The 22672-nt window shown below is 47.5% G+C and overlaps 1 protein-coding gene across 1 annotated transcript in view; it reads right to left on the reverse strand.

Moving 5' to 3' along the window:
• LOC126336672 (farnesol dehydrogenase-like) overlaps positions 1-21569 on the reverse strand; it is a 64821-nt gene extending 43252 nt beyond the window's left edge. Inside the window, exons 1-2 of the mRNA XM_050000619.1 lie at positions 21300-21569; positions 4857-5019 (exon numbers count right to left, since the gene is read on the reverse strand). Of these exons, the coding sequence (XP_049856576.1) occupies positions 4857-5019; positions 21300-21431 (295 nt within the window). The 5' untranslated portion in view covers positions 21432-21569. The remainder of the gene's footprint in view (positions 1-4856; positions 5020-21299) is intronic.
• Between the last annotated feature and the right edge of the window lie 1103 nt (positions 21570-22672).

A 22672-nucleotide genomic window follows, 5' to 3' on the forward strand; every position in this document is an offset into this window, starting at 1 on the left:
AATCCATAATTGGATTTATGGCAATGGCAAACAGTACAACACTTAGCACGGAGCCCTGGGGTACCCTGTTTTCTTGGGAGAAGGTACACGAGAGAGTAATGTTCACACGCACTCTAAATGTGCGCTCTGCCATAAATTCGCGAAAAAAAAAAAGGGGCAGCCGACCTCAAAAGCCCCAAGAGAACAGTGTGCAGAGAATGCCTGTCCAACAGGTATCGTATGCTCTCTCCAGATCAAAAAATATTGCTACTGTTTGGCATTTTAGGAGATAATTGTTCACGATATAAGTGGAGAGCAACAAGATGTTCAACTGCAGAACGATGCTTTCGGAAACCGCATTGGGCAGGTGTTAAAAGACTGCAGGACTCCAGCCACCAAGCTTAACGGCAATTCACCATACCTTCCAAAACCTTACATGCACTACTCGTGAGAAAAATGGGGCGATAGCTAGAGGGGATACGTTTGTCCTTTCCAGTTTTCGGAACAGGAACGACGATAGCTTTTCGTCATCGTCTGGGAAAAGTACTGTCGGTCCAAATTCGATTATAAAGGCGAAGGAGGTAACACAGACTATGGTATGATAAATGCAGCAACATTTGGATGTTGATACCATCCGGTCCTGGGGGAGCAAGAGCGAGAAGAAGAGAGTGCATGTTGGAGTTCCCGCATGGAGAAAACAGTATTTTGGATTTCGCGATTTTGAGGAGAAAGCGAGAGGTTGCACCTCCGCTGCACGTTTCTTCGGGAGAAACGCTGGCGGGTAATTTGAAAAGCTCGAAATCTCAACAAAGTGTTGACCCAATGAGTTAGAAATTGTGATGGGGTCCACTACTGTATCATGCGCGACAGTAAGCCCAGAGACCAGGGAGAAACTAGGCGCGCCAGATAACCGTCGAATCCCACTCCAAACTTCCGAGGAGGGAGTGAAGGCGTTAAATGAGCTAGTAAAGAAGTCCCAGCTTGCCTTCTTGCTATCGCGAAATACGCGACGGCATCGTGCACGGAACTGCTTATAGCGGATACATTTAGCCAAAGTAGGATGGTGGCGGAAAACGCGAAGAGCGCGTCACCGCTCACGTATTGCGTCACGGCAGGCCTCGTTCCACCAAGAAACTGGGGGGCGCCGTGCAATTCGGAGGTGCGAGCTATTGAACGTTCCGCGGCTGTAAGTGTGACCTCATCGTCGACGCTAGGAAAGTGTCATCGAATGTCGCGAGAGACAAGTGACCAATCGACTTGGGCAAATTTCCAGCGTCGCGGGCGCATATATGGCAGTTGTGGCTGCAATCTAAGGACACATGGGAAGTGGTCACTAGTGTGTATCAGCAAGGGCGAACCATTCGAAGCGCCGAGCTAGCGGAACAGTACCGACCGAAAGGTCCAAATGAGAGAAATTTGTCGTAGAGGCAGACAAAAATGTAGAGTCCCCAGTGTTGAGGCAAACGAGATCCACTTGGTGGAAGACATCTATCAATAGCGAGACACGCGGACAAGGATGTGGAGATCCCCAAAGCGGGTGGTGGGCATTGAAGTCCCCAACCAGCAAATAGGTGGGGGGGGGGGGGGGGGGGAAGCTGACCAAGGAGGAGATCAGCTCGTGCCGTTTGTGTGGACGATGGAATGTATACAGTACAAAGAGAGAAGGTGTATCCAGAAAGGGAAAGATGGACAGCGACTGATTGGAAGGAGTGTTTAAGGGGATTGGGTGATAATGGAGAGTATCATGGAGAAGAATCATGAGTCATGTGCTGGAGTGCCTTCAACAGAGGGGAGATCAAATCGGACTGACTGAAAATGGGGAGAGCAAAGTGGCCATGAAGACGCAGCTTTGTTTCCTGAATACAAAAGATGACTGGCGAGTAGGATCAGAAGAGGATCGACAATTCATCCCGATTGGCTCGAATGCCGCGGATATTCCAGTGGATAATGGACAGAGTGAACAGAAAATGGAAGAAAGTGACCAAGGTTGCCATCAACTCAACAACGGCTCAGAGCTTGCGACCGACAGCGTGGAATGGCATTCAGCCGAAGGCAGAAGATCCTGATTCATAGGTTGTTCAGGAGCAGCTCCTGCCACCTGCGATCGGCCGGTTGATCGGCCGCCAGCAGTGCACCTCGGCGACACAGAAAACGGACGAGGGCGGCTACCGTCAGGTGGTGCTGTAGACGAGACACACCGTGGTGGAGAAAGAGAGGAACTGGGTTTCTTATTAGCCTTCTTAGAAACAGGATGTTTAGATGAAGGAGGAACTGATGGTTGTGAAGTTGGTGTCCAACTTTTGGGCTCGAGATTTAGCAAAAACCGATGAAGGGTGAGCCATAGAGTGAGCAGGCGAAAGTGGGAGGTTGACCAGGCGATGTTTGCGCTGGCCGATCTGACGACCGTGGCACTAAAGCTGAGATCACAAGTCTGCGTGGCCGCCTCCTTTGTTGGCCGATGAGAGGCAAGGACAGTGCTGTATTTTCCAGTCTGAGGCACAGTGGGCTTTCGACTGGCGAATAATTTTCGAGCCGCAAAGGTCGACACATTTTCCTTCACTCTTATTTCGTGAATGAGCTTTTCGTCTTTAAAGATGGGGCAATCTCTAGAAGAAGCAGCGTGGTCACCCATACAGTTGATGCAACGAGGGGATGGAGGTGGACAAGCAGCGTCATGGGCATCCTTGCCACACATAACATTTGCCTCGATTGGAACAGGACTGGCTGGTGTGATTGAACCAGACACCAACAGCAATGCGTAGGGTTTGGGATGTAAGGGCGAACGGAAATTCTCATAGCCCACTTTTATACTCAATGGGAGTTCAACTCTGTCAAATGTCAAGAAGACAGTACGGGTTGGAATGATGTTCGTGTCAACCCTTTTCACGACTATGAACAGCCGTTACGCCCTGGTCAGAAAGGGCGTGTTGAATTTCCTCGGTCAATCCGTCGAGGGAGCGTGTATAAACGACTCCACATGACGAATTTAAAGTGCAGTGTACTTCCACCCGGACAGGGAAGGTGTGTAGCAGTTACATACACAGCAGTTTTTGTGCCTGGAGGGCACTGTTTCTAACAAGGTGCCATTTCGTAATCTGGAACAAGGCTTTACAGGACCTGCAACTGCGTCGATACCTTTCTGAATAATGAAAGTCGTGACCTTCGTCAGACTGAGAAACAAGGAACTGTGTCAACGATGGAAGGACTGTCTGTGCCTGAGACATTGAACTTACGCTTGTGAGCAGGCATAGAAGATGAGGAAACCATTGCGAAAGTATCCCCCATGATTACCGGCGTCTCCGATGGCGTGATCCTCCCTTGTGGGGGCCCGATCTGAGGGCACTCCCGCCTTGTTCACACCTCCAAGAAACGGACGGAGGGACCAATCGGCACTTTCGGAAGGTATCAGCTCGGGTAATCAACCCTCCCTGGGCCTGGCCGTTACCAGGGGGTACGTACGTGTCCTACCTGTCTACTACGGGCGGGGAATTACGCGTTTCCCCGTAACCGGCTACGCATGGAAATGCGTGGGTCGGCCTTCAGACATGCACAGGGGGAGAGAGAGAGAGAGAGAGAGAGAGAGAGAGAGAGAGAGAGAGAGAGAAAGGGAAAAAGGGAAAAACAAAGGGAAAGGAAAGAAGAGAGGTCTCAAACGCCGCAGAGGAGAAAAGGGGAAAAGAAGAGGTAAGGAAAAGAGAAGGACAAAGGAAGGACGAACACTTGCAAGCAGAGAAAGCGAAGAAAGCATTACACTCTCGAGCGTCCGTCTCTGGACGTAGGCACAAAACATACTCCCAGAGGGAGATAAAGGGAAGCACAGTGGCGGAGGTGAGGGGGGGGGGGCGAAGATGGGGGATGGGGAAGGATGCGGAAAGGGAAGGTATGCAGCCCGGAAATGGAGGGGTTCCATATTAGCTCGGGTCCCGTGCTCGCTACGCACGTATCCACAAAAGAGTTGGCGACCCCCTGAGGGGGGGGGGGAGAACCTTACAAAGTTGATCATGACAATTTTTGTCTAAAAGCCACAGACGATTGAACAGGTTCGGCAGTTCGAACCGGAAACAAAACGGCAATCCATGTAGTTGCACCACACCAATATCTTCCGAAGAGAAAATTCAAGACATACCCACAACTGTTAAAGCCATGGCGAAGTTCTTCTGCGACTGAAGTTTTTCTGTTTGATGTTTCTCATGGTGCGACGACGAGCTCTGAAGTTTATTGCACTACCCTAAGGAAACTGAAGACGCGACTTTAGTGTGTTCATTCTCCACAAAAATGCAGAACTACTCCATGACAACAGAAGGCCTCAAGTCTGAATCCGAGAAATTCGGGCAGAACTTCAGTGGACTGTTCCTCATCCACCCTTCAATGTAAATCTCGCACCTTCCGACTTCCATCTGGTTGAAAGGATGCACTCGCGGGAAATAGTACATCTATGGGGAGGTTATTGATACATCAGGAAGTTGGCTCATATGTCCACCTGTAGAGCAGTAACATGCGTATACTGTAAGGTGAACTAAGGCCGTCGCATGGAACAAATTATTTTGAAAATTAGGGTTTTGTAACCAAACAAGTGAGGAATAATGTGATGTATTGGAATCTAATAAAACCAACTTGCTTTCAGAAGAAAGTGAGTCGTTACTCATTGAAGACCTCATTTTCAGGCAATGTCAGTAGGATACTGACAAGTTCACACTTAGACGAAACAGCTACGACGAGAAATATCCTGTGAATTTTACGTCATGCCATTGGATCTTGGCCACTGGCTGTTATCTTTGGCCAAAAAAAAAATTCTCACTAAACTGAGCGTAAGCAATTTCATTACTATATCAATGCCACCCCAAAGAATTATGCAATCTGGCAGGTGCTGTACTCACATGTCAGCTCGCTCTCTTCTATGACGCCAGCGTTATTGACCAAGACGTCAACACCCGACAAGTTATCCTTTATCCACTTGAAGGCTGCGAGAATACTGTCTTCGTCAGTGACGTCCCCTTGTATGGCATGCAACTTTCCTGGAGCATCTGGCAATTCCAATTCCTAAATACAGAAAAAACATCGAATAAACGTTAATGGCCAGGAAGATTTTTATAAATTTATTGTATTTACAAATTTTAATATATTACTCTCAGAAACGATCTTCACCACATAGGTAGTTCTGGAAATCTGTCAGCCTTATGTAAATTTATTTTCTTTGTTGTAATTCCCGACTGCAATATTGTGTACAGAAGTGAGTTAGAAGCGGCTCGAGTTGAGTGATAAGCAGAATCACAAACCGTGGCGCCCAAGGAATGGTTGGGTTGGGTGTGGGATTGAAGGGACCAGACTGCTAAGGTCATCGGTCCCTTGTTCCACGATAAAATCACACGAAATAAAAACTGTCAGTCGTTAAAAACGGAGAACTGAGAGAAGGGACGACACAATACAAGAAAGGCAGACAAAGACCAGACAAACGGAACTAAAATCGCACCGAGTGTTGCGGTGGTTGGCCGACCATGAAAATAAGGAAAAGCCAACCACCAAATGACATTAAAACCCACAGTTTAAAACCACAGGCCAAAGGCCCAAGTCAATACAGGAAATAAAAGGACAAACACTCAAATCATACGATAAAAACCCCCTGCCCGAATAAAACTCAACACGAGGTCCGCCATAGCAACGTCATCACATAAAAGGGCAGGGAGGGTATCAGGCAGCGCAAACGTCTGCCCGAGTCCTGTTAAAAGCGGGCAGTCCACCAAAATGTGGACCACCGTCAGAGCTGCCCCGCAGCGACATAGCGGTGGGTCCTCCCGGCGCAACAAATGGCCGTGCGTCAGCCACGTGTGGCCAACGCGCAGCCAGCAGAGGACGACAGAGTCCTTCCGAGAGGCCCGCATGGAGGAGCGCCACACACGGGTCGTCTCCTTCACCGCCCGAAGTTTGTTGGGCGTGGGCAGGGTGCGCCACTCGTCACCCCAGGCACCAAGCACTTTCTGGCGCAAAAGCGACAGGAGATCACACTCCATAAGGCCGAGTTCCAGAGCCGGTGAACTCACTGCCTGTTTAGCCAGCGTGTCAACCCGCTCATTGCCCGGGATGCCGACATGACCTGGGGTCCAAACAAAGACCACGGAGCGGCCGCAACGGGCAAGAGCATGGAGCGACTCGTGGATGGCCATCACCAGACGGGAACGAGGAAAGCACTGGTCAAGAGCTCGTAAACCACTCAGGGAGTCACTACAGATGACAAAGGACTCACCTGAGCGGGAGCGGATATACTCTAGGGCGCGATAGATGGCAACCAACTCGGCAGTGTATACACTGTTCCCGGGTGCCAGCGACCGTTGCTCACAATGATCCTCTAGAGTAAGAGCGTAACAGTGCGACCAGAGACCATCGAACCGTCGGTATAGGCCACGGCAGTTCCGGGAAACTCGGCAAGGAGAGCAACAAAGCGGCGGCGGAGGGCCGGAGGAGGGACCGAGTCTTTCGGACCCAGTGCCAAATCCAGCCGAATGTATGGTCGGCGCACACACCAAGGGGGCAGACGGAGATTGGCCTGGAAAACAGGCGGGAGAGGAAAAAACTCAATCCCACACAGTAGAGCCCGGATGCGAACCGCGATCGTACACCCTGACCAGGGCCGCCTGTCTGGAAGATGGACGATCGAGTGCGGGAACAGGAGACGGTAGTTGGGATGCCCTGGCAAGCTACAAACGTGGGCAGCATAAGCGGCCAGAAGTCGGTCGCGCAAGATCCGCAATGGAGGAACACCAGCCTCCACAAGTAAGCTGTCAACAGGGCTTGTCCGAAATGCTCCTGTGGCGAGTCGGATCCCGCAGTGATGGATGGGATCCAGCAATTGCAACGCTGATTGCGACGCCGAACCATAAGCCACACACCCATAATCAAGGCGGGACTGGATCAGCGCTTGATACAGCCGGAGAAGGGTGGACCAATCGGCACCCCATCCGGTGTGGCTAAGGCAACGGAGAGCGTTTAAATGCCGCCAGCATGTTTGTTTAAGCTGCCTAATATGAGGCAGCCAAGTCAACCGGGCATCAAATACCAGTCCCAAGAACCGATGCGTCTCTACCACAGCAAGAGGTTCACCGTCAAGGTAAAGGCGTGGCTCAGGGTGAACCGTGCGACGCCGGCAGAAATGCACAACGCAGGTCTTAGCGGCCGAAAACTGGAAGCCGTGCGCTACAGCCCACGACTGCGCCTTGCGGATAGCGCCCTGCAGCTGGCGCTCAGCAACTGCAATGCCAGCGGAGCTGTAGTAGAGGCAGAAATCGTCTGCATACAACGAAGCTGCGACGGACGATCCCACCGCCTCAGCGAGCCCATTGATCGCAATTAAAAACGGAGACACTGAGGACAGACCCCTGTGGGACCCCGTTCTCCTGGACTCTTGAGGAACTATGGGACGCAGCAACTTGCACGCGGAAGGAACGAGACGACAGAAAATTCTGAATAAAAATCGGGAGTGGGCCCCTAAGGCCCCACCCATGAAGTGTGGCCAGGATGTGATATCGCCAAGTCGTATCGTACGCCTTCCACATGTCGAAGAAGACGGCAACCAGATGTTGGCGGCGTGCAAAGGCTGTACGGACGGCAGACTCTAGGGAGACCAGATTATCGACGGCAGAGCGGCCTTTGCGGAACCCACCCTGAGACGGAGCTAGAAGGCCTCGAGACTCGAGGAGCCAACTCAACCTCCGGCTCACCATACATTCTAGCAACTTGCAAAGAACGTTGGTGAGGCTTATGGGGCGGTAGCTGTCCACCTCCAGCGGGTTCTTGCCAGGTTTCAACACGGGGAGGACGATGCTTTCTCGCCATTGAGACGGGAACACACCCTCAACCCAGATGCGGTTGAAAACATCTAGGAGGCGTCGCTGGCAATTCACAGAGAGGTGTTTCAGCATCTGGCTGTGGATGCGGTCTGGCCCAGGAGCCGTATCAGGGCAAGCAGATAGTGCACTCTGGAATTCCCAGTCGCTGAAAGGAGCATTGTACGACTCCACGTGGCGCGTGTGAAAGGAAAGCCTCCAACTTTCCAACCGCTCTTTCCGGGAGCGGAAGGCCAGTGGGTAATTCGTAGATGCGGAACACTGAGCAAAATGCGCTGCTAACCGGTCCACAATCGTGTCGGAGTCAGTACACACCACTCCATTCAGCGAAAGCCCAGGGACAGACAGGCGGCCGATAGCCATGGAGTCGCCTAATCTTAGCCCAAACCTGCGATGCAGAGGTACGGACGCCAATGGTGGAAACATACCGTTCCCAGCACTCCTGCTTCCGTTGGCGAATAAGGCGTCGGGCATGGGCACGGAGCTGTTTAAAAACGATGAGGTTCTCCAAGGACGGGTGCCACTTATGGCGTTGAAGAGCCCGCCGGCGATCTCTAATCGCCTCTGCGATCTCGGGCGCCCACCAAGGCACAGTCCTCCTCCGAGGGGACCCGGATGAACAGGGAATCGCAGATGCCGCCGCAGAAACGATGCCGGTGGTGACCGACTGAACCACCGCATCAATGGTGTCAGGGGAAGGAGGTGCAATAGTGGCGAGAGAGGAGAACAAGCCCCAATCAGCCTTATTCAGAGCCCATCTGGAGGGGCGTTCAGAAGAGTGACGCTGTGGTAGTGACAAAGATGGGGAAATGGTCACTACCACATAAGTCGTCATGGACACTCCAGTGGATGGATGGTGAAAGTCCGGGGCTGCAGATAGAAAGGTCGATGGCCGAAAATGTGCCATGGACGACGCTGAAATGTGTCGGCTCTCCCGTGTTTAAGAGGCAGAGGTCAAGCTGCGAGAGAAGAGTCTCGACATCTCTACCCCGGCCAGTAATCGCGGCGCTACCCCACAGGGGGTTATGGGCGTTAAAGTCGCCCAGTAACACAAAAGGAGGAGGCAGTTGTGCTATCAATGCAGCCAACACATGACGCGAACAATCACCATCTGGCGGAAGATACAAACTGCAGACAGTAATAGGCTGAGGCGACCACATCCTTACAGCGACAGCCTCTAAAGGTGTGTGAAGAGGTACACATTCGCTGTAGACAGAGTTAAGGATGAAGACGCAGACTCCACCAGATACCCTATCATAAGCTGCCCGGTTCTTGTAATAACCCCGATACCCACGTAGGGCAGGGGTCCGCATTGCCGGAAACCAAGTTTCCTGTAGGGCAATGCAGAGGAAAGGGTGACTGCTGATGAGTTGGCGAAGCTCAGCAAGGTGGTGGAAAAAACCGCTGCAGTTCCACTGGAGTATTGCTTTGTCCATGTCCGAAAAAGGCGTGAAGGGGCCGAGGAGGCAGATCACGCCACTGGGTCACCTGCTGCCACCGATGGAGGACCAGTACAATCTGCTTCCATGGCGTCTGAGGGTCCGGCGAGATCCAGGTCCTCAGCGGACGCCCGGATCTCCACCTTATCCCCGGACGCAGAGCCTGTAGGGAGCAGTGGGGTGGATGCCACCGCGTGGTCCTTGGCCTTAGAGGTCTTCTTCGTCTTGTCTCTCTGGTCCTTGGGTTTCATTGGCTGGGAGGGCTCCAGCGAGTCAGTCTCCGGGACGGAGGAGGAGCGGGAAGCCCTGCGATCAGCCGCTGGTCTGCTTTTCTTCCATTGGCTGACGTCACCCTTCCCAGAGGCGGAAACCTGGGAAGGAAGGGACCCAAGGGACCCTTTCCGTGCTATTCGAGCCGGGGAAGTTTGAGGCTTCCCCAGCTTAGAAGTGGGGACTGATGTCCCCGATGGTTGGGGGGTTGCTGCTCCTGAGGCAGGTAGTGCAGGAGCAGCAGGGAGTGAAGTGCCCCCCACCATCAAGGGGGCAGGTGTAGCATTCCGGCTCTGAGAGGTGGCAGTCTGAGGGAGAGCCAATGGGGCCATAACAGTAGTAGCCGCGGCGTAAGAGGCAGTCATTCGAACAGGATGGAGGCGTTCGAACTTCTGCCTGGCCTCGGTGTATGTCAGGCGGTCCAGGGTCTTATACTCCACGATTTTGCGCTCTTTCTGGTAGATCCTGCAGTCCGGCGAGCAAGGTGAGTGGTGCTCTCCGCAGTTTACACAGATGGGAGGCGGAGCACATGGAGTATTGGGATGTGACGGGCGTCCACAATCTCGACATGTGAGGCTGGAAGTACAGCAGGAAGACATATGCCCGAACTTCCAGCACTTAAAGCACCGCATCTGGGGAGGGATATAGGGCTTGACGTCACAACGATAGACCATCACCTTGACCTTCTCAGGTAAAGTATCACCCTCGAAGGCCAAGATGAAGGCACCGGTGGCAACCTGCTTATCCCTTGGACCACGATGTACGCGCCGGACGAAGTGAACACCTCGCCGCTCTAAATTGGCGCGAAGCTCGTCATCGGACTGCAATAGAAGGTCCCGATGGAATATTATGCCCTGGACCATATTAAGACTCTTATGGGGCGTGATTGTAACCGGAACATCCCCCAGCTTGTTACAATCGAGTAACCGGCGGGACTGGGCGGAGGACGCCGATTTAATCAAAACCGAGCCCGAGCGCATTTTGGACAAGCCCTCCACCTCCCTGAACTTGTCCTCTAAGTGCTCGACGAAGAACTGAGGCTTCATGGATGTAAAGGATTCACCATCAGCTCTCGTACACACCAGGTAGCGGGGTGAGTATGGTTCGCTGGCATCCTTAGTCTTTCGTTCCTCCCATGGTGTAGCCAGGGAGGGGAACGATTTGGGGTCATATGTAGTTGCGTTGTATTGAGCCCTGGAACGCTTAGAGACTGCTGGCGGCTGGCCACCAGCAAGAGATGATGTACCACGCTTCATTGCGGGTTATCCGCCCTGATGCCACCTACTCCGACCAAGGGCCCTCCCCACGGGCGCCACCCAGCCTCAGCAACGACCACCTGGCAGGATGGCCATTGCCGGGAGTCCCAATGCCCCAAGGAGATAGGCATCTACTCCTTGGCATACGTGGGGAGTTAACGGCGCTGGCATCAGCAGAGCGATCCCTGTGTAGTCAGGGGGCTACAACCAACAGGGTACATGGCGGCCCCACCACAACGGACTGGCTACCGTGCTGGATTTTAGGTGATGTAGTCCAATATCGTCATTGGCGCATAAAGCGACACAGCATAGCAGACTGCAAGAAACCGCACCCAAGAACAAATCCACGCCCAAGAGATGGTAGGTGAGCGGGACTGCTAAGCGATGACGACAAACCTGGCTAGAGATGGTAATGCTTGATGGACACATCGCTCCTTGTAAGGCGCCCTTCCCCAATCGGCTCGCTCTTCGGAAAATTTAGAAGGATGGAGGTCAAACCCGTTAGGGGACCATTTCACAAGGCCAAAACGTTTGAGACTCCTTTTAGTCGCCTCTTACGACAGGCAGGAATACCGTGGGCCTATTCTTACCCCCGAACCCACAGGGGGGGCCCAAGGAATGAATGAGCAGAAGCTGGCCACTGTGTAAACCACGAGACCAATAATTTGCGTATTGTTGAAGTACTAATAGCTGATCGTTTGCCAAAGTTTCTTTAGCGTTTTAACATGGACTAAATGGTCAGCGCATATCAGATCCGAAATGGATAGTTCGTTTTGAGGTCTATCAGTGCCCAACACCGCTCTTTACCTTCGGGCTGCCCCAAGTCTTCTGTTTACGCTCCAGGCCAACTGCCGTTTTATAGTACTGTAATATTCCTTCTCCACTGCTTACTAAGACTTGCTGGAAACAGTTAAGAAACATTTAGACTAATAGTAAAGAAAAAGTTGCAACTACGTAATTTACTTATGGTTTAAGAGCATTTCATGCTAGTTACTTTAGGTTACGACGGTACTATAGTCTGTCGAGTATGTGGGTTGTTAATCACGCAATTTCAATTGTTTCCTTGTTGCTACAAAAAATATCCTGTATGAGTTATATTATCCACGCCCACTTAATTTTCCTTGTAGCTGTACAGTGAGCACATAATTTACTCCAAAACATCCAACTTTCCAAATATGTATTAGAAACCTTCTGTATTCACCTTGAAATTTGTTTTTATACGACAATGTGTGCTAATTAAGGAGAACGACGAATACAAGTTTCCTTCGAAAATAAAGTGGATGGACGAAACTTCACGAATCAGCGACTATTAAATAAGGGCCAATGACTAACAGACCTCGGCACTTGGTGCACGTTACTCTTTCATCAACCGTATGACATGTTTGCTTGTGCAGGTGGCAGGGCCCTAACATACCAACCTGAATTTCTACTGCAGCAGATTAGTGCCATATAGAAAAGGGGAAGTTTAGATTGCGTAAGACGTGTGCGATAAATTATATTAAGAAAGTGACTCGTTTTGTTGATTCTTGATTGAGCAAAACTGTTTCTCGGTGTTTAAAGTTCTCTCCGTGGAGAGGGACAAAAAAATTCCTTAACAGTTACAGAACACACACTGCAACTACCAGTTTCACAGCAACATGAACAATCAAATGCGCCCTTAAACTATGTTTCCATTGAGACAGTTCGTGTTTCTGATTATCAAGTAGCATGCACTTTAACTCAACATTTGTCGAGTTCCATAGTAAGGAAACTATAAGGGTTACCATACATTTTACTTTATGTATAATCCGCAAAATATACAGGGCGAGTCGAAAGTCCTTGACACCTTCGTAAGTTGGAAGATTAAGGGTAAAATTGAAATGTGATCATGGAAACATAGGTTTGACATGGGGCCGCAACTTTTGGAGTTAATGTCGTTCATGGCCGCCATCTTTAAATCCACCATTTTGGATTCAAGCCTTTTTTAAATGGAAAAGGCGTGTATGACAAAGAACACTCGCTTGAGCTCTAGAATTGTGTGGTGTAATTCGTTTTCGTCTCTTGTGTAGTTCAGAAGTTATTAATGTCTAAAGTTACCTTGATACCGACTCATGTGTCTGTTCCAGGGGATCTGAAATGGGTCTGACAGGAACAGAAGATCTAAATCATCCTTACGTCAGGGGAACGCAGCTACCGAACAACAGCAGCTGACTACAACAGATGGCACCCAGACAGAGAACCTGTATCGCACAGCACGGTGGCTCACGTGATCACCAAATTCCGTGAGACGGGCTCTGTTCAAGATCGGGCACGTAGTGGGCGACCAAGGACTGCCACCAATGAGGAAACTGCAACTGTGGTTGTTGCGTCATATGTGGAAAGTCCTAAACGAAGTACCCGTCGTGTGGACCTAGCATTTGGACTATGCCAAACCTCCGTTGTCCGGATATTGCACACCAATAAGTGGTATCCTTACAAGCTGGAGATGCAACAGACTTAACAAGGATGACCCTGATCGAAGGTTAGAGTTCTGCCTGTGGGCTACTGAACACGAACTGGATCCTTCGTTTGCCAAGGGCATACTGTTCGGCGACGAGGCTTATTTCACTTTGAATGAGGAGATTAATCAACATAATTGTCGATACTGGAGTGACGCAAATCCGAACTGGATTGCCCCAATTCGAGAACATAGTCCAGCGAAGGTGTTGGTGTGGTGTGGCATATGGGACACCCACATCATTGGGCCATTTTTCATTTACAATACCTTAACTGCACCGCAGTATCTCATGCTGCTGCAGGACGTTGTGTTCCCTTCCACACTGAACACTGACAGCATTTTCCTGTCATTTTCTTGGAGCTCCTCCACACTATGGCATTGGTATCCTTTAAGCAGGTAGTGTATGCTGAGAGCATCCGTGATTGGAGACGCCTGAAGGAACGCATACAACACGCCTGTGACAAAATTGCAGGAGACACTCCGTGTGCTGTCAGAGTGGTTGCAGCGACTACAGATTTGCATTGCATGGGAAGGACAACACGTAGAACATGTGTTTTAGCAGTCAGTATGAAGGTAATTTCCCAACTTTTAACATTAATAACCTCTAAACTGTACAAGATAGGCAAAAAACAAAGTACACCACTAAATTCCAGAGCTCAAGCGAGTGTGATTTGATGTGTCATACACCCCTTCCCATTTAAAAAAACGATCAATCCAAAATGGCGGATTTCAAGATGGCGGCCATGAATGACATTCACTCTAAAAGTTGCTGCCCCCACATCAAACTTATGTTGCCATCATATTTCAATTTTCCCTTTAATCTTCCAACTTATGAAGGTCTCCAAGGACTTTTTACTCGCCCTGTATGTTATAGTCATAGCTAATATGAAAATTAATGAACTTCTTGCAGAAAATAACATTACTAAACTCAACTGAACCAACTAAATCAACTAAATTTTCTGTGTGCAAAACTGGGAGAGCTATGTAAAAATTTTTCTGTAGGGAGCCTTTAGCATTCAAACAGACCCTTAAACCCCTAATTAATAACATAAGGTCGGAGCGACTTTCAAGGAGATGCGACCCTGTGACGCTTGATTTCGACCCTCTTCGACATACTACTAGTAGAGGTGGGAAGGGGGGGGGGGGGGAGTGGGAGGGCGCAGCACTAAAGTCAGTCCTGCAGAAGTGTTTACGTCACTACGAGTCAGTTCTCGGAAAGGAACGAATTGTTAGGTCATGACTTTGGATCCGTTTTCGATCAGGTGTAGCCATTAGGAAATCTTTATATCTGTTCTATCTGATACTTCCCAAAAACCTGATCTTGATCTTATGTATATACACCTCCGACGGACGGCCGGTAATTAGGCTTATAGGCAAGTAGTGCAAGGCCTGCTTTCGACTGTCAAAATATTCAGAACAGCTGAAAAGGAAAACAAATCAGGAAGATGTGTACCAACAAAAACTTTTGAATATCGTGTGCATAAAGCCCACGAAATTAAAGATTCCGTTAATTTGTCACACCTCGTATAGCAAAACTGCAATACCAATCTACGCAAGTAGAAGTTCATAAAAACGCAGGCAATATAACGTTCGTCAACGCCATTAGCAGTCACATGTTTCCCCCAGAAGTATATTTTCAACACAACGAAGTCTGAGCAGGTCGTGGTTAGTATCGCTGCCCCTTGATCGCTGATCTCTGGTTCAAGTCCCGCCCAGGCAAGAGTTTTTCCCTTCTCCTGGAGACACTATTAGTTGTCCTAAGCATTTGGTCTTCATCGACTCTCATGTCCCCAAATCAGGCAGTTAAACAGCCACTACTGGTTTTCCGACCAGTAATGCCATACTATTGATTTCATTTCAACTTACCGAAACCACTAGCTTTCCTATCTCTCGCAAACTTAGGCTTCAGAGCTGACGTATGTGATTTTGGAGTAGTACGATTCCACATGGTTTGAAACTGGTCCTACGTCATATTTCATACCTACTGTCTTCTCAGAAGTGTAGTGATCTAACAACTTTCGTAAGAGTTGGTTTGGAGAGGTCTCCGACTACTTTGCTCATTGGAAATTTTACACGGAAATAAACGCTACACTGTTATCCCTGCAGAAGGTAAATGACGCCAAGTATTGTACAGTGGCATACGATCACAGCAGGTTTGAGGCGCGGCCTCGCTGCTCGCACATTGCCTTACTAGAGGCTGCAACTACACAATGCAGTGTTCCCACCACTGCGTTCCACAGTAGGTGAGACCCACACACCCACACACCCACACACCCACACACCCACACACCCACACACCCACACACCCACACACCCACACACCCACACACCCACACACCCACACACCCACACACCCACACACCCACACACCCACACACCCACACACCCACACACCCACACACCCACACACCCACACACCCACACACCCACACACCCACACACCCACACACCCACACACCCACACACCCACACACCCACACACCCACACACCCATTACAGCGCTGTCCTGAGGCGATTTATCTTAAGTTCATTGTTTATGTTGTATGAGATACTGCTTGGTTTTATACAGAAACCAAAGAAATTGTCCAAGTTTCGTCCACCTCGCACCCTGTCAAACATATAACAGCATTTGAACTCGTGCTCAGTGCCAAAACACGAATTCTGTCAGGCGGTTGACACTGACAGCTCCACACAAGCTGTTCTGTGGAGTGGTTGGGTGTCGGCTGTTGGGTGGTCCTACCCGCCCGACATCCCGACAAGGAAAGTTCGTCGATCGGTCAAAACGCCTACATATGTCCAGTTTAACGGTCACTGCGTGTGTAGGGTCCTTAAGGTATGCGTCCAGTAGCGAGTCGCTTCCAGAAGCTACCTCAGTTCTTTGATGAGAAAAGCCCCAGAAAGTTTAATTCCAGAAGCTTCGTCAACTTCTAGGGAAAGTTCGATTTAGTAGAAAGTTTAACATTTTGCTGCAACTACTTGTCGAATTTATCAATTGCTGTAACTTTCAACCTTTCAGAACCTTAATAGTGGCAAGAAAATGTCAAAGGAGAATGGACCAAAGACAAATGGGCTGAACCAAATACACCATTGCATGCCCAGCACACAATTGATCACCCTCAGCCAAGGAAATGCGCAATGAATTTGCGGTTTACTTCGTATAAGCAGAAAATAAGTAGAATGATAGTAAAGACTTCTAAATTTTTACTGCCTTTTTTATGTTAGCGTAAACGAATGCATTACATTTGCAGATTGGAAAATTGCGCAGATCGCACCAGTGTTTAAGAAGGGTAGTAGGAGTAATCCATCGAACTTTAGACCTATATCATTGACGTCGGTTTTCAATAGGGTTTTGGAGCATATACTGTATTCAAACATTATGAATCACCTCTAAGGGAACGATCTATTGATACGTAACCAGTATGGTTTCAGAAAACAGTTCTTGTGCAACGCAGCTAGCTCTTTATTCGCATGAAGTAATGGCCGCTATCGACAGGGGGTCTTAAGTTGATTCCGTATTTCTAGATTTCCGGAAAGCTTTGACACCGTTCTTCACAAGCGACTTTTAATCAAGCTGCGGGCCTATGGGGTATCGTCTCAGTTGTGCGACTGGATTCGCGATTTTCTGTCAGGAAGGTCGCAGTTCGTAGTAATAGACGGCAAATCATCGAGTAAAACTGAAGTGATATCAGGTGTTCCCAGGGAAGAGTCCTGGGACCTCTGCTGTTCCTGATCTATATAAATGACCTGTGTGACAGTCTGAGCAGTTCTCTTAGGTTGTTCGCACATGATGCTGTAATTTACCATCTTGTAAGGTCAACCTAAGACCAGTCTCAGTTGCAAAGCGATTTAGAAAAGATTGCTGTATGGTGTGGCAGGTGGCAGTTGACGCTAAATAACGAAAAGTGTGAGTTGATCCACATGAGTTCCAAAAGAAATCCGTTTGAATTCGATTACTCGATAAATAGTACAATTCTCAAGGCTATCAATTCAGCTAAGTACCTGGGTGTTAAAATTACAAACAACTTCAGTTGAAAAGACCACATAGATAATATTGTGGGGAAGGCGAGCCAAAAGTTGCGTTTCATTGGCAGGACACTCAGAAGATGCAGCAATTCCACTAGACATCTTACACTACACTCGTTCGTCCTCTGTTAGAATATTGCTGCGCGGTGTGGGATCCTTACCAGGTGGGATTGACGGAGGACATCAAAAGGGTGCATAAAAAAAGGGCAGCTCGTTTTGTATTATCGCGTTATAGGGGAGAGAGTGTGGCAGATATGATACACGAGTTGGGATGGAAGTCATTACAGCATAGACGTTTTTCGTCACGGCGAGATCTATTTACGAAATTTCAGTCAACTTTCTCTTCCGAATGCGAAAAAATTGTTGAGCCCAACCTACATAGGTAGGAATGATCATTAAAATAAGAGAAATCAGAGCTCGAACAGAAAGGTTTAGGTGTTAGTGTTTCCCGCGCGTTGTTCGGGAGTGGAATGGTGGGGATATAGTGTGATTGTGGTTCGATGAACCCTCTGCCAAGCACTTAAATGTGTTGTAGACATTTGTAATAGAATTAATAAATACCGTTTGGAAAGATCAGAGGAATTAAAAGCCTATTTCATACACAAAGCTTATCGTAATTTTTACATCCTGCTGTACGGTTTGATATTCGAAATTTCCATACATTCGTATTGTTTTTAATCTGAACCTGGTAAAGTGATTAAGTTTAGCTCATTCAATAATGCTGCTTGGTAAATATGTACGCTTCTATTCAGTTCCTCATTCAGACTTTCATTTTCTTAATCTTTCGCTTTTGTTATGTCTCTTGAATAATGCGTCAGTGGCGGCTCTCTGGTTTTTGAACACGACATTGTTATCTTCCACTTTCCTACATCAAGACAGGTCTAGTGGAAATTTCTGCAAGTACTTGCAGCAAGTTTGTTCTAATGTGAAATCCAACTTTCAGTATGATAAAAGAAAAATTTAAATGTATTTCAATTTTTTCATTTTTAATCTGATAATTATATATGTATTGTGTTTCATAATGTAATGTGTTCCGGTTTGGCACAGCTTTGCCATAGGAAACATGAAAGAGGTCGAAGACGTCAGTCTTCTGGTCTACTCCTGATCGTTGTCAGAAGGCTAGTTTTTTATTATGCAATGGCTTCTATTATTTAGAAAAGAACAGCCCGAATTCCTTTACGTAATCAGTACGAATTTTATATTTACCTAAGCGACCTTTAACAATGAACAATAAAAAAATTGCATTTACAAATTAAATAAATGCGGCGGCTATGAGTTGTATAGAAAACAAGGAGCGGTCTTCTGTCTACGACCAGGATGCCGCAGTATTCTCTGCCGTAGTAAAGGCTGTGACAATAATATGACATGGAGGTAAAAAAAAATAGAATAAGAAATCTGGTAATCACTAAATATATTCAAATAATTCTCAAAAGCAATTAGGGCTTATTTATAAACAATATAGCTTACATAACTAATTTTCTGACTTAGTGCGATCATATTTCAGCCTGTCCTGTGCTCGCTTCTTGGTTCACGTCTTTATCATAAGTTACTTATTACTTTTCCCTTCCTTTGAGACAATTTTTGCACCGTTCAACACCTTCATAACTTGCCGATTTACAGTATCGAACATAAGGTACTTGAATTTTATTAAGAACTTATCTGCAGGCTGGCAAGACCGCTCATTTTTATGGCTTAAAGACGATCTCATTTACGCTTTCACATTACAAGTAGTAGTAGTACGATAAAATATGAAGATCTACAAAGGGTTTTACGTCATTTTTATTTAGATCTAAGCAGAACGCTCAGTTCACCTTTTCAAATGTTTCTTTGATTGCGCAATATATGTATTAGCGTTCGCGCCGTCAGTTACGTTAAGTATATAAAACAAATGTCTTTCAAAGACTAGTTCTCATAAGTTGCTCATTTAATACACAGCTAGGTGAATGCCTTTCCAAGGGTATTCGCAGTTTTCATACGACGGAAAGCCCAATAATATTACAAACTGTTTGCAGAAGTTACTTACGGAAGATACTTTTACTAGTGGAAGAACGCTGTTAGGCTACAGCTTAAGCCTATCGTAACAGCTGAATAAGGTAAAGTAATTTCTAAATAGTATGTACAGAAGGAAAGTACTACAATTTGAAATTTCACTTAATTTGTAGCAAATATATACGGTAAAACTCTGCTTAGCCTACACAATTTGTTTCTCGCTAATTTTTAAGGTTTCCCGCGTTTATGTTTCACTACATAAAATGAAAACTTCAGGCAATGTTGCAGCACTCGCACACGAGATCTCACGAGCATCAATTGCGGGACACGGAAAGCGATTCTCCAATGAAATCTGAAAGACTACAGCGGTTGAACATTTAACATGGTGATTGGCAAAACTGAGGACTTTTCAGCGCGCCTCACTAACATCCACGCTAGAGTAAGGAAACAAGTAGCACCTATTTCCAGTAGCGTCAGATCTACGACGGACCATACATTTGCAGGGAATTCCGTAAAAAAACAAAAGACACGAAGTAACTAACAATATAAAAGCTGCTTTTTGCGCTAATAATCGGCACACAGTAAGCAATACTATACAGAGACTCACGACAAGCAACTTTAATACTCATTTTGATTGGTAAGAGTTATTTTGGACGAAGTAAACAAAATGGAGTAGGGAATTTTTAGGTATCTCAGTTTGTACATAAACATGAAATGTCTGTAGACAGTGCATTTAACACTACATAGCAGCCCCAGCGTTCCTTTTCATTAGTGCAGAACTTAAAATATATAGCGATTGGCACATTTCGCTGGCTTCTCGTTAAATTGAGGGGGAAATTTAAAAGCAAAACACTAGTACCAAAGACTAACATAACCTGAGTAGTGGATAGCTTTTTCGCACTGGTTATTAGCAAACGGACACAGTTAAGCGATCGTTTCGCATTTGTGTAGCTGCTATACAGTACATTTTCTGGTATCTGTAGTGGCATGCGGAGCACTTCAAGTATATTAAAATACATACGAAAAATGTCAAAATATGATTAATGAAATGTGAAATATGTATACGAACTGCCACATAGGCTGCTTTTTAGAATCTGCTGTTTCGTTTGAAGTGGGATAGCGTGACCGTGAGTAAGGCTCTCTTCATCTACCATAAAATCTCTAACAATAGATCAGTCATGTAATTACATATACTATGAATGGTGGTGGTGGTGGTTAGTGTTTAACGTCCCGTCGATAACGAAGTCATTAGAGACGGAGCGCAAGCTCGGGTTAGGGAAGGATTGAGAAGGAAATCGGCCGTGCACTTTCAAATGAACCATCCCGGCATTTGCCTGAAACGATTTAGGGAAATCACGAAAAACCTAAATAAGGGTGGCTGGAGACGATACTGTGAATGTATGCAATTAAAGTAAACAGGGCTTTAATTTTAATCATCTCAGTAGGTGCATACTCTGACTACACTTTCTCTGTATTTTATTGTGCTCTTTCTTTTTAATCTAGGAAATTACGTAATGTCTGTCTTATTTACTATTTCTCCCCCATCCCCTCCCCCCTCCAGATTACAAGGAGCTAATGAATTTATCCTCTCGATTCAAGCCTGACCTTTGAGGGCTTTCCCAATTTTTTTTGCCTATCTTTCCTTTGCTTCGAAATTTGTGCTGTGGGTCTCCGAGTCAGATACATGTATGTCTATATTCCATAATCAACATTTTCAGACCATTCCATCACTGTCGCGACTCGTGTAAACAAAACTAGACAATATAGACGAAAGCGTTCTGTAGGGCTATAGCCGGAACAGAGTACGCGAACTCCCTTTGATAGTTCGCCGAAAGATCGACAAGTAACAGCAGAGGAGAGAATGCGTACCGAACACGATCGAACAGTTCGCTCACTAGCGCGTAGCGTCTGCATCAGACTGTCTCGTCCCTTCTGCACGTTCTCTTATGTTTGTATAAGCGTAAAGGGGACTTAATCTGGCTGCCTCGGCGAGGGCGGTGACTGATAAAGACACGAGATGAGCTCTGACCTTGACCCTGTCGACCCTCCGCGCCAGGCCGACGACAGTGAGTCCCTGCCTAAGCAGCTCCTGCGTGACGGCGGCTCCTATGCCGCAGCTGGCCCCCGTCACCAGCGCAACGCGATCCGCGTATCTCTGCATGTTACAGCACAGACAGTTCAACACCGAACACTCACGGCTGCTGCCAGCAGACTACACTGGCAAGGTCTCGGGCGGTGGCTACGGCCACAGAGTGTTGCCCTAAGCGCCACCTGCACGCCGCGCTGCGCTGAGCGTCACCTACACGCGTGCTTATCTCGACGACAGGCGGCTGTCTTTAGGGCTCTACACACGCACCGACCGACCGACCGACGAATTGGACGTCTGTAGGTGTTCTGACCGCCCGACTAATTTTCCTTGTCGGATTATCGGGTGATAGCCGACCCCCCCCCCCCCCCCCCCCCCTCCCCCCAGCCAGCCGCCACCACTCCACACAACGAAATATGCCGTGAGTAGCTTTTTCGTGCCAACTTCCTGTCAAAAGTTTGTCTTTCGTCACTGCGAGCGGGATTAAATACTATTCTGATATACATAACAAGGTTAGAGGCCGACGAAACTTTAGAGACAGATTTTCTGTGCAAATTTAGACTGCAAATGTTTACAGACATTTTGTGCGAGGAGTATTGCAATATAGAGGAAAGAAATGAAGAATATTTTTCATTTTTGTACCGAATCCATAATGGTTCTGTGTGGCAGATAGAGAGCATAAAAAAGATAGCGGCGAGTATAGAAGTTATAGTAAACTACTCCGCAAAATTTAGTAGTGTAATTGATATAAATTGCATATTGTGCAATGAGGAAGTTATAGAATGTATCAGACTGTGTGCACTGATTAAAAAGTGGATTCACTCATCGTGTTTCTGCAAGTAAATATGACACATCACTCACGTTGTAGTGGCCAGCCGCAGTGTGATCCACAAGTAACTGCTCTTTCGAAATTTTTAAATGGTCAAAATGAATACGTTGAAGATTGCTTAAAACAGGATTTTCAGAATGCCAGAAAATACTACCACGTCGCTGTAAAAGTGATAAGTACTTTTGAAAATAGAAGAAATTAGGAAGGAAGTGTTACTTGTAATCGTTTCCGTAATCCTACAGAAACGATCCATTCAAAACCTCACGAACTTGTGTTAAGATTGTTGTTGTTGTGGTCTTCAGTCCCGAGACTGGTTTGATGCAGATTTCCATGCTGATCTATCCTGTGCAAGCTTCTTCATCTCCCAGTACCTACTGCAACCTACATCCTGCTCAATCTGCTTAGTGTATTCATCCCTTGGTCTCCCTCTACGATTTTTACCCTCACGCTGCCCTCCAATAATAAATTGGTGATTCTTTGATGCCTC

Source organism: Schistocerca gregaria, chromosome 2 (genome assembly GCF_023897955.1).
Source record: "Schistocerca gregaria isolate iqSchGreg1 chromosome 2, iqSchGreg1.2, whole genome shotgun sequence".
In the NCBI taxonomy this organism is placed as follows: Eukaryota; Metazoa; Arthropoda; class Insecta; order Orthoptera; family Acrididae; genus Schistocerca; species Schistocerca gregaria.